At 29.9% G+C, this 13697-nt stretch overlaps 1 protein-coding gene across 5 annotated transcripts in view; it reads left to right on the forward strand.

Moving 5' to 3' along the window:
- Positions 1–2083, forward strand: part of LOC129958795 (GRB2-associated and regulator of MAPK protein 1-like) — a 45574-nt gene extending 43491 nt beyond the window's left edge. For all 5 annotated transcript variants that reach the window (XM_056071470.1, XM_056071472.1, XM_056071473.1 and 2 more), the window contains one exon: positions 840–2083. In XM_056071470.1, coding sequence (XP_055927445.1) covers positions 840–1802 — 963 coding nt within the window. In that variant the 3' untranslated portion in view covers positions 1803–2083. The remainder of the gene's footprint in view (positions 1–839) is intronic.
- Positions 2084–13697: the final 11614 nt, after the last annotated feature.

The following is a 13697-nucleotide window of genomic DNA, read 5'->3' on the forward strand; positions in this document are numbered from 1 at the left end:
CTCCAAATTTGAGAGTAAATTAAATAATATCTCAATCTTCGGGAATTTTATTCGCCTACCCGATGATAGTTTTTTAATAAACAGAAAAGAACGAAGATAAGTTGAAGAATCCTTGAAAAATTATATATGTGTGCACATTTTTTTTAGAGTATCGATATGCATTTACCGTTCCTTGGGGAAAAAAAGTGCTCGAAGTGTTTTGGGAATTAGATCATTGCATTTACTGCTATCAAAATATGAAATTTTAAAAATTCATTTTACTAATTTATCCTAAAAACAACAGTATATGATATAATTATTCATATTTATATTGAATAACACAGAATGTTTGACTCATTTCTTGACAAAAATTTCAAAAAGAAGCGGCGAACTTTCAGAGACAGCCATTCTTAATGATGTTCACTTTAAATTATGTTTTTGAGTCATCGATTGAAAAAGTCAATGCAATAATTGGATATGGCATAGAAAAGGAAAATATTTTCGCTTGATTCTGAAAATTAACAAAAACATAGTTTCCCATACAATCGATCTTCCGATTTAAAGAATAGGCTTCTCTCGTGGAAAATATATTAACTATCTAACCACAGTATAAAAATAAATCCACTAATTACAATCTTGAAACAAAGATTGCATCTATAGCTTCCTTTAAGAACTGAATTAATATTAGTCACAATATTCTCTTTAAAAAAATCAATGTAATTTATTATCCACTTCTTCTAATCAATCCATGCTTTTTTTTAAAAAATGAGTCTATTATTTTCAATAAAAATTATTTCGAATTTCAACAACATTTTTTTAAAAAATCAGCACTTATTTTTACTTTTCTTTTTCTGCTTAAGGTTCCGCATGGAGAGGTCCTGAAAGTCATAGGATCATATGAAGACCAAAATAGGCAAAGCATATTGGAGAAATGTCGCGGAAACCTCCATCCCGACCTGATGATGTACTTAAAATGCCTGTCTCAGCGTGGCGAAGTCCTCTATTTACCTTACAGTGCCAAAGGAAGGTTTTACTGTATATCCTCACCTGACTCACATACCCTGAATCATGTTTACTTAATATCTAACTTGCTACGTGTAACAAAATTACCCTCTCTCATTCGAATAGTATCGGGCCCTAAACCCCATATTGCCTTACCATTCACAAATGTCATTCAGTTGGAAGAGGTACGGCGTGAAACTATAATTTTAGGTTGTACTATGGTCAATGATGAGCCAATCTTACTAGAAATTAATGCTAATTCTAAATTTTCACTTATTGCTGCTAAAGATAAAACTATTTCGCAGAGAACGGAAATTTTCAGAACGATGTACAAACTTTGTACAACAGAAGGAGACAGATGGCGACAGCAAATTCGTATCGCACATCACGTCATTCCAAAACTCATTAAATCGTCTGAAAAGTGTAAAACCCCAACCCCGTCATTAACACCCTCTGTTACTCCTAAAAATGAATGCAGAGAATTAAAACCGTCCCTTCCAGCCTGCGATATGATTGATTTTTTAAGATATTCATATCGCGATTATATTTTCCCCAAACGCTTTTGGATGTTCCGCAGAAGTAAAAGATTTGAATTTCCTGCTAAATACGATGATTTAACCTCTAAACTTCCTCTCGATATCTTAAGAGCCTATTACACAAAGCGTAGAAACAAAAATGGTTCGTTTAAAAATTGCAAAGATTCCTTAAGAATTAAACGACCTGAAAAGTTAAGACTTGAGTATCCGCGACAATCTAGTTCCGATGATGGATATTCCACTTCTTGCCTCGATGATGAATCGATTTATCATTCGATTTGTTAATTTAGAATGCATCCTGCATTCCATTTTACTGAACTGCAGAAATGAGAAGCTCTTTAGAGACAAAATATATTCTTTCATTGCATATATTGCAATCAGACTGAAAAGTTAAAATTCGGATATCCTTGAGAATCTTATTCGAATTATATATTCCGCTTGAAGATAAATCCATCTATCATTCGATTTATTGATTTGAGATGTGTAAAAAAAAGATGCTTATAATGTATCAAAATATATTTTAATGTATATATTACAATTATGACGTGTTTTTAAGTTTCTTTATTTATAATGGTTGCTTTGAATGAAACAATAATATCTTTACCTTATCAGTGTTTGAAATTCTTATTTTATCATTTCTTTTGTAACACTTTTTACATTCATTGAAATATATAAATTAGTAAGAAGTGGAAATTATAACACTTTTTATTTTCATCAAAATATCTAAATTAGTAAGATTTAGAAATTGTATTCATTATCATGATATTTCTCGCTATGTATGCTTTACAAAATTTAGTCTATTAAATTTTAGTTGTAAAATTCTTTATCAGTCGTATGCATTTGCTTATTAAAAAAATACCTTTCTTCATTTCTGTAATAAAAATTGCTTATAAAATAGGATGGTAATTTTTAGTTCATTAAGAATTTGCCTTTTAATTTAATATTTCAACAAATTTCGGAATTTTAATTTTTTTAGAAAACACTTCTTTATTATTTGCACGTTAAGTTACCGTTTGATTACGGTACACTTAGTGATTAGTACTGGTAATACAGCTAGTGGACCTCACAGAAGCTTCTGGTTTCTGCTGTATTGGTACTACTCAGCTGTGGTGAATTATTTTTTATATACTGACGTAAATATTTTGTTATTTGTGTTATTTTATAAAACATTTTGTATATTTTCTCTGTACATGTACACTTTCATGATTATTGTAAATCTGAACGTTTCAATAAAGGAGAATTGTACGATTTTATACTGTTGAATTATGTAAATTGGTAATTTTTTAATTATTCAAAATATTTTTATTATACTGCATCAGCATAATTTTAAGATTAATAACAAGAAAAAGAAGAAATCCCAAGCAATTGTTTTTCAATTTCAAAAAGTTATATTATCCAGTAAACATTTGAGAATCAGTATGCAACCTTTGTTACTTTTATATTTATTCCCATTAAAGATCTCCATGTTAACAAAATATTGAAATCAGTTTTAATCTTATTTTTACACTACATGCTTATATTGCATTTTCTATTTTACTGAACTCCCAAAATCAAAACAACTGAATTTTTTTAAACCATATATTCGGTAAAATGCAGATTTCATATCAGATGCATCTTGAAAACGATATAAAGAAAACTATATAACCGACATAAATGAAACAAAATCCTCCGATTTAAGATACCAGGTCTAATTTTGAATGCTATATCAAAATTGCATTCAAATTTGTCGAATTTCAAATTTTCTAAAGCATTATATTGATACAAATTACTTATTTAGATTGATGATATCTGTCTTTAACTTTATGTATGCGATATATGTTTGTTATATACTGTCGCAAATTGCCAAATGACACTAGTGATTCCAGATGTTTCATCAATATTTCTTATGTTTTACTTTATGTAGTTTATGACATAGGATATTTTGATATTGCAGCTACCATATAAAACAAAAAAATTGTTACAATGTGGATATGCGAAAATTCACCAAATACATTTTAGATATAATTATATTGGGCCGGGATAGCTTGGTTGGTAGAGCGTTGGGTTCGTGTCCTTTAGGTTGCGAGTTCACACCACGCCAGCCAAAGATTCCCCGCGTGCTTGGTGGCTGACGCGCGTATAAATCTGTTGTGGTCACAAAGTCCTCCATGTCGAGAGTAATACCACTGGGGGTACTGGATCAGGGCTGATAGTTCTCTGATTCAGGTCTAAACTACGATTTGTGAATGAAGTCCGCCCCGTAAAAAGGGTTGTGACGTGTGTGTAGATAAGTCTCTCTCTTGGCCCTAGATGGCGCTACGATATAAAACAAGAGGCGCACCCCGTCAGGCTTAAATCGGCTGTCTTCGAACAGCTTGCTTGTCCATGGCAAGCACCATAAGAAATAACGGCAACAGAGGTAATTATATATAGTCTCTTGAATCCAGAAAAGGCTATTTATTCTTAATGTTGTGTCTACAAATTATGAATACACATAATAATTTTTACGAAAGTTCTAATTGAAATATCACGGATGCAATTATGTTAACTACATTAATTTTCTTAATAGTTTTTTTCTTTTTTTTTTAATCATTCTTAAGCTGTACAAGCTTATAATGAATACCAATAATCCTAGTAAAAGCCTTTAGAATTAGATTTGTAAAGAAAATTAATTTTCAGAAAACAAATGACGCTCAATATACAATAGTCAGAGCAATCCAAGAAGGATTGCATGTTAAGAAAGATATTAAGAAATTACATTTCGAACCAATCTGCGCAAAAGGATGCAAAGACAAATAATCAGATAAAAATCCACAAAAATTTGTTTTAAACTTTTTTTTATGAATTTTTTTTACGAAAGCAACTTTTGATCATTCTGTATTAATAATCATCGATTCAAAAATAAATCGAAAATGTCTACAATCTAGTTTGAGAAGAGTTATTACAGAATTAAATTGTTCTCAATATGACTTATATTTAATATATTCTACAATATGTCCATCAAAATTATTTTATATTGTTTGAACCGTAACTAACTGAATATTCTATTTAGTTAAGAAGTTATTACTCTTGCGTTAAAGAAGCGTAATAAAAGAAGTATACAATTAGTAAATACTGTAACCGCCGAAAAATTCGAAAAGAAAAAAAAAAAAAATTGGAATCTGGCTTGTCTGTTTGTCTGTGAACACAACAACTCAGAAACTCTTTGATCTAAACGGCTGAAACTTAGTAAGATATCTATCCACCAGATTTGTAGTCTATCAAATTTTGAATGCAATTCATCCAAAGTACAGGATGATTCAGAATAAAGTATACACTTTCCAGATGCTTTAAAACAGTAACAGTCAAACATGATTCACCTTTTCGAATCGTAAGGTAGGTGAACTCTTAAAGTTTGTGTTTCGCCCTTGACAGACATGACATAGGCAGTAGCATATGTGTCTTATGACTAGTCACTCGAAATGGCGGCGTCTGCAGTGAAGGCTTTTTGTGTTCTTCAATTTAGAAAAATTGAATTCGCAACTGTTGCGCAATGGCATTTTCGATCACAATTCCAATTAGAAAATTTATCTATGAATAGTATGAAAAATTTAAAACTACTGGCTGTTTGTGCAAAGGTATAAGTCCTGCACGACTGATTATATCGCAAGAAATCGTCATTCAACGAACCCCGGAAAAATCAACGCGGAGGGCGAGTTGTAAAGTGCAGATTTTTTCAGCCCATCGTCTGGCGAATTTTGAAAAAGAAGCTGAAAATGATTCCATAAGAAATGCAGGAATTGCAAAATATGAATGACTTTGACAAACAAAAAAAGCTTTAAATTTTGTGCCGATATGCAGCTTCGTTTTGAAAACGATGATTTTGCCGATCACTTAGTTTTCATTGATGAAGAAACCTTTCACGTCAGTGGAAAGGTACGCAAGCACAATGTTCCCTTTTAGGGAAGAGAGAATCACAGATTCACAGTGCAACACAAGCGAGATTCCCTTAAGGTAAATTTGTTCTGTGCAATGTCCAGAAAGTGTATTGCCCTGTCTATGGGGTCACACATAGACTGTCTCTAATAAAACTTAAAATAATCCCATATAATTTTGTTACAGGTGACATATAATATCTTATATTGTTCTTGACTTATAGTGCATTCAAACTGTTTACTTCCTTATGAGTCACCCTTTATTGTCTGAGAGCAAATGAACCCGAAAACTACAAAACGTAAAAATCTAGATAGAAAAATTTTGGTACACAGTTTTATCATCTAAAGTATAGATCCATATCAAATTTTGAACCAAATCTGTCTAAGGATTGACTGTTTGTACATTTACATGTTTTTAAACGCGATAACTCAAAAATAAAATGATACAGATAAATTAAAATAGTATATAATATTAATATTAAAATTGTAATTCTACATCAAATTTTGATCCAAATCGATCGACAAAAAAAAGGAAGAAAATATCCAAAACGCATACGCGATTTTCTTCAAAGTACAAAACGCTCATGTGTGGGACTGAAAATAAAAATCTGAGCGCTCGTGGAGTTCTCAGTTTTGCTTAAGAACAATATTTTTTATGCTGGGGGGAGGTGATAATGCATCTATTAGGGTGTATGCTACAGAGTTTCCGTGAGATCATTCTGATGGGGGGGGCATATAATTATTATAGAAAATAAGCTTATAACGATTTAAAATACTGAATTTAACAACTTTTAAATTATTGCGGCATTTACAAACTGTAACAGTTAATTATGTCGCTAGGATACAGTCATATACAAATATGCTTTCCAAGAATTATCGATTCCCTTGGCCAAATTGTTATTGATTGATAGAAAACTTTTTCTTCAACACAAAATGCTTGATATTTATATTTATGTCTTGCTGACCGAGAAAAAGGAGGAATTTCATTTCTTTGAAGAACTGAACCAAGCAAGAAAAATAAGCGTTATAGATATAAATATTTAATGTATTTACTCCCACTCATAATAATTCCATGATTACGAAGCAATTAATTATAAATAATAATTGTTCAAATAAATGTATGATTCAAAAGAAACACTTAATGTTTCTGAAGGATGACTGCAGTTCATATCTAAAAGTACGGTGGAACCTCTCTTAACAAGCATAATTCGTTCCCGAATCTTACTCCTAATGCGAAACATGCGTTAGGCAAAACAATTTTTTCCAAAACAATTTATTCCAAACAATTTTTTCCATAACAATTCCAACAATTTTTCCATATAGTTTCCACTCAAATGCATGTATTTAATTTATTATTTATAAAGCATGTTGTTTTACAAGAAATTAGTCTAAAGACACTTGATTTTAGCTACACTTCAAAATTTGACGAAAATAAAATACAATATTATCATTAAATAAATTTGTCATTGCGTATAGCTACTGCCTTATTAAGGTGATGTTTCTCAATATACGATGCAATAATTTCTCATGCTTTCAACGTCTATTTTATTTAACTGGAAATCTGCTGCTCTGTAACATCTATTATTTCTTCTTCTCCTGATCAAATCTCCTCTGACACAGAATGCAGGTACATAGATTCTTCATTATTTCTAGATATGTTCTTTCATCATCTCATTGATGTTGTTGGTACCCACCTCTAGCCCCAAAATCTTGGCCAAAGACAAAATCTCGTCGATTAAGGCTTCACGAACACCTGCTCAAACACTTTTAAGTCGCATTCGACACCGCTATCTGGACAAAACTTCTTTCCCTGTAAATATAAGGATTCTTTTCAAACAGGGGAACGATACAGACTGATAAAGAGCATGTTACCTCACAGCATCTCTTCACCACATGTTTTGCAAAAAATCCCGAGCCACTTTTTTACATTTTATTTTTTTCGTTCTGCGAAGCGCTCGTCAAACGAGGCTTGACTGTTCAAGCAATTGAACTGATATGACATTAACCACTTTCTAGGATATTTTTAAATATGATCACCGCATCAGGATACTATGAAAGCATAAATAAATAGTTATGAAGTTAAATTTTTGTATGAAACTCTGTTCTTTATGAATTTCTGTGCGGTTCTGGGTGAAACTACAAGATAATAAGGGAGACATGAGAAAAGAATACCTCAAAGGTTACATGTGTTTTTCTGGGAAAAATGAGCGAGATGGTTGCTTCTAAAACGAAAATAATGGACTTATTTTGCAAAAAAAAAAAAAAAAATCTATAACCAATTATTTATACGAATCATTAATTAGATGTTATAATGCACGGAAAACAGATAACTGATAACTAGTTTTAAATTTAAGTCCAGAGCTTACAGTCTACTTCTCAATGTTTTATTTTGTTTTTAAAATCCAAAACATTCTTCGTGTCATTATTTGTAGACTCTTCGTAAACAGTCTACATCTCCACTGCTTTTTCTGAGTTTTCTTTTGTATTGCTGCATTAATTCTTAAATGGTTCAATCATTATATTTTTATTCAATTATTTAACAATATACTTTTATAAGGAAATCTATATACATTTTAATCCAAATTTATAAAATTTCACTCACCAAAAAAAAAAGCATGACTAAAATATATTTCAGTTAAGACATGTAATAACATTTACTGTAATTCTATTCTGTCAGTCATGAACTTCATAATAATGGTTTTTGAGTTCACCGTTATCTATATATTTAAAATAATTGACAAAGCCAAAGAACCATTCCCCAACGCATAACCACTGGTCCAATTTTATCAATTTTTATTTTATAAGAAAGCCCATGTTCTATCTATTTGTTTTCGGTGGTCACTTGCCCCCCCCCCTCCTTCATTTTAGAAAGAAATTTTTAAAATACCGAAGGGTATTCTCTACTGGGGGAAACCTTGACAATCTCCCTCAGCTACAACCACTGTACTGGTTTTGTTAATTTTTATTTTATATAAAAATTCATGACACATCTAGTTACGTCATCAATATTCGTCTACTTTCCAGCGCCCTCCATTTGGAAAAAATATTGCATAAATTTTGACACTGCCCCAGTCTCAACAACTGGATCATCTCTTCAATTTCCCTTGTACATATATTGTACAACATTGCTTGATATTAAACAATAATCTCAATATTGTATAATATTGTTGAATACTGAATAATATAATATCGCATATATGTGCTATTATAACCTCTCAAATGTTTCGTTGGCCTTTCAGTGGTAATGGCTCCTTAACTCAAACAATGGATTTGAAAATATCCCCTTTGACTGAAATTTACCATACAAAATCTTTTCCCATATGCCGTTCAACGGCCTAATCTCCATTAAAATCGAAGATTCATATCCATCTGGCGTAATCATTCAGAAATCAAATTACAAAGTGGAGATAATCTTTTAGTGCATAAATGCACAACACTGCGTACGATGTAGTTAGTGTATCATTTGCAGTCTCATAAAGACCACATTATGCCGCCTTTGTAATCAACGAAGTTGCTTTGTGTTTATTAAAATATTTATGTTTTCTGTTTCATTATGCAATTACACGCTTATTTACAACTAATACTACAGTTAAAAAGCCAATATTTTTCTGCATATTATCTCTTCCCATTTGGAATTCGAAAATGCGTGTTACACTGTTAAAGTATTCTATAATTTGTTACGTTCTGTACAAAAAATTATTCAATAGAGAGTTCAGGGCATTTCTCATAAATTTGAATCGCCCAGTACATTAAATGATAGTTAGGAAAAACTTCAGATATATAACATATATTATATTATATATGTTGTTCGAACATTATATATATTATATATTATATAATATATACATAATAATATATAATATAATATATAATTAACATATATTGTATAATATATAACATAATTATACAAACATATATTATAATTCAATATTGCTTTATTATGGCAAAGTTGTTGTTTTTTATGTATAGAGTTCTCCAGATATTATCTTCGACCTAAATATATTTTTGAATTGATCATCCCTTTAATGTTTCTGTCGCAGTTTAGAACTGTGAAAGTCCAGTAAGGTAAAGATGCGAGGTGTTAATTAAAACATCTAAGTTTTTTTATTCATCAAAAAATTTGACGAAAATTCACGTCCGCTTTCTTTTTTTAGCATTAAGTGCTGTCACGTTACTTTCTTAAAATACTTATTATTATTAATTAATAGTTAATTCATTTGTTAAAATCGCTTATGTAGTATTTATTAATATTTCTTGTGGTTTCTATTAAGTTACTTTAATCGAAAGGGGGAAAATAGCTTCTTGTGAATATAATCCTGTCAGGAGGCGGCCCAAAAATGGGAAGGAAAAACTTCCAGTATGGTGTTTAGTTTTCGCTTTTCTTGTGAGTAAAGTAATGGTTAAGGGATGTCTACTTCCTTACCGATGACGGGACCTATCTCCTACTGGTAGGATTGTACCGTGATCGGTGATGGCCATTAGGACTAAATCATAGTTCCCACCTGTCGCAATGATGCTGGTCATTCTGTTCATCTCAGACGCTATAGTAGGGAGAGGTATTTCTTTTGCAATTACTATAGATATTTAAAATTAAATGAATTTGCTGGTACTTATATTTCCCCATCCTTAGAAAGGATTAAAATAATTTTACTATATAGTGCTTAAGTGCAGACATTATGCCTCTCCAGAAATTAAGATTCAAGGGAAAATATAGATACTGCCATCAATCTCTTTAAGTTACCAATATATTGGAAGAGGAATTAAAAGATTAATTAGTTGCAGGTGGAGTACATTAAAACATGAACAAAATCTTTAGTTGTCTATAGGATAATTATTATACAAAGTGAAATATTTTCCCTCTTGCCATGCTTGATCAAAAATAACTGATTATATATAAAGCAAATTATCTAAAATAAACTTGCAGCAATATCCCTCAAACGTTGACTCCACTGCAACAGACACTTCATAAAAGTCAAAGTGAAACTTTATTTAATGTTCAGTATTTATAACTTATTTTCTACAAACCCAAAAGTAATGAAATGTATCAAAGGTAATGAATCAAACCTGAAGCAAGAAATATTACCTAATGCTAGTGTTTATTTCTGTTTCTTTCAAAAAGTGAAACGAACCGTTTGTTGAAAATAATTAGGAATTATAACAAAAGAGTAAAACAAGAGAAATCTACCTATTAACTCTCTAACTTTAAAAAAACTGCAATGATTATATAATTCATTTTTAGCATGATTTCTCTTTACTATTACTTTCAGAAATGTTTACTCTTTCTATGACTGAAAGAGAATAGATAAATAAAAAAAGTATCTTACTTTTCTATTTTATTTTCATCTTAATTTAGTTTTTTTTTTTAAATTACAGCCAGTCATCCCGTTACCACAAAATTAAGCACTATAAACAGAGTACTCATTAACTATCCAACTTTTGCACAAAAAAACAATGACCAACAAAAGTTCAAAGAATCTTCAAACTATTGGTAAAAGGCTAGAAATCTTTTCCATCATTTCTTTTAATATTTTAAAATTCTCAAGGTATTGTAATATTGTGTTAAAATTGCTATCCATAATGAGTCTTCCCCTAATTTCTTTGAGTTCGATACATTCTGTTATGTAGAGTTGGACTGAGTCTATTTCAACACATATACCTTCCAAATCTGTTGAAATATTCAGGAAATCCTCCCTGTCCCAATATAATCTGCACTATTATTGGGTAAAATACTCTTTTTATAGTTTTTGGTTCTGGTATGAATTCATATGTTATGCGTACGTCCTTTGTACGACATTATCCATCTATCCTGCAACTGCTTAGTCATCTCTCTTATAATTTTCTTATTTAGCATTTTGAATTTTTGGGGGGACTACAATATCTATTTGGTCTTTCTGTGTAGCCTTTTTTGCATATTCATCTGCTGTCTCGTTTCCGCATATTCGTAAAGCTGACATAGTCTGACCTCGTAAAGCTGACATAGTCTGGGAATATAGAGCATCTATGCCAGTCCTCCAGCCCTTCACAATAATCAACTGCCCTTTTAATTGTTAAGACTCCGGCTTTTTAATTTGTAGCATGATTAGAAATATGAACCTGTTTTTTGTCTATTTCCTTACTGTGGAAGTATACTACTATTGCCGCACCTATGCTTTTATCTTAATTTAGTTCTTGGATGCTTTTGTAGGAAAGCCTCCGACTAATGAGAAAGGCTGATGTAAATAGGGGAAAAATGAGTTTAATTATAATTATAACAATTTTTATTTGTATTTTCTCGCTAACAAAGTATTAATCGATACTAACAGCGCCAAAAAGTTCGATTATTATGATGTTTCTCTGCGTTTTAGATCACCCTGGCTACAAAACAAGTTAGTACCGCGTCTATCTGTGCACATGATAACTCCAAAATGCAACAAACTACATGAAAGAAATTTAATATGAAGTCATTGCACAAAAACTGAAGATCTTTTTCAAATATTTGGTCAAATTCGTTGACAAGATGCCTATTTATTGGGTTCTTTATCCATGTACATGTGAGGATGATAACGCTGTTCAAACATATTAATTATAACATCTCCTTTTTTTTAATATGAAGTGAATTTGATCTATTTCTTCCCTGAGTCTTAAATAATGTTATACAATTTTATTAAACACTTTTATTTAACTTCACATGCTTCATGTAAACAATTTCCTCCTGCTTCTGAAATTTTGTACAGTTATTGGTTCTCAATGAAAATGGAATATTTGAATAATTTTAGAACGCTTAATTATCAATTAATAAATTTATTTGCTAAAAATGATCTAATAGAGGTGGCGCTATATCGAAATTAATTTGAGAAATGTTAATTTTTGTATCCCATAACATTTTTAACGATGAATACTGAAATATATTAAAGATTAAAAAAGCAAAAAAAAAAAAAAAAAGTCTTAAGTACTCTTTTATTAGCTTATTAAATAATAGTTTTTTTTAAATTGAAATCAAGCAATATTACCAAGAAATTAAAACACAAGGTAATCATAAAAATAAAATTCTTAGATATTGTTCATTGAAATGAATAAGAATTCTTAGAATTCTTATTCATTGAAAGTTAAATGTCTTATAAATGCGATTAAAATTCCAATTTCTTTAAAATATCTTTACCAGAATCTCACTTTTCGAGATTTGTTTGACATCCATATATTTGATTAAAAAATTAAAATTAACTGGAAAAAGAAATCAAGAATATTAGAAAAAAATAAGAATTAAAAATATATTCTTAGAAATGGAATGTTACTAATGCGTATTAGAATATTTTATATTCTGACAGAATAGTAAATATATTGAAGGCGTACAAATATTAGAATATTTATTCTTGGAAGTATTGAATAGTAATAGAAGGTAATTACAAAGAAATTAAAACACAATGTTATCATATAAGAAAATTCTTAAATATTCATTGTAAGTTAAAATATATTAAAAATGCGTTTAAAATTCTTTAAAATATATTTACCAAAATCTCACTTTTATGGCTTTGCTTGACATCCATATTTTTGATTAAAAAATTAATTGGAAAAAGAAAGCAAGAACATTAGAACAAGATAAGAATTAAAAATATATTCTTAGAAAAGGAATATTACTAATGCATATTATATTTTATATTCTGACAGAATAGTAAATATATAGATTATGAAGAAATATTAAAATATTTATTCTTAGAAATATTGAATAGCAATAGAAGGAAATTATTTTCCCAGTAGAATTTAATATAACTCTTTAGAACATGGATGCAAACTTTAAGAAAATGTGGTGGAGCTGTTTCATACTGTACTGTAACGACGCCATTTCGACGACGTTCTCTATCCTAGAGTGTAATTTCTTAGGTGTCTTGCTTCCTTTTTTTTTTTTTATGTCACGTTGAATATCATAAGAAATAAAAACTCTACAAAAATAATCACAAAATTTTTTTTAATTATTTTTTCTTTTAATTTGTTTTTATTAATACATCGATAAAAATAACTAATTTATCAAAATTTTTGCAGCTTCTTTTCAAATTTTTAATGTTTGGATAAATAAAAACTCTATAAAAATAAACATAAAATTTTTTTAATTATTTTTTCTTTTAACTAATTTGTTTTTATTAATAATACATCCATAAAAATAACTAATTTATCAAATTTTCTGCAGCTTCTTTTCAAATGTTTAATGTTTGGATAGCGGTCAACGAGTCCGCTAAGTTATACTCTGAATTTAAAAAAATTCTACCGGATTTAAACTTTAGTAGAAGGATTTTATTTAATAACCAGGGACAGA

This window comes from Argiope bruennichi, chromosome X1 (genome assembly GCF_947563725.1).
Source record: "Argiope bruennichi chromosome X1, qqArgBrue1.1, whole genome shotgun sequence".
Taxonomy (NCBI): Eukaryota; Metazoa; Arthropoda; class Arachnida; order Araneae; family Araneidae; genus Argiope; species Argiope bruennichi.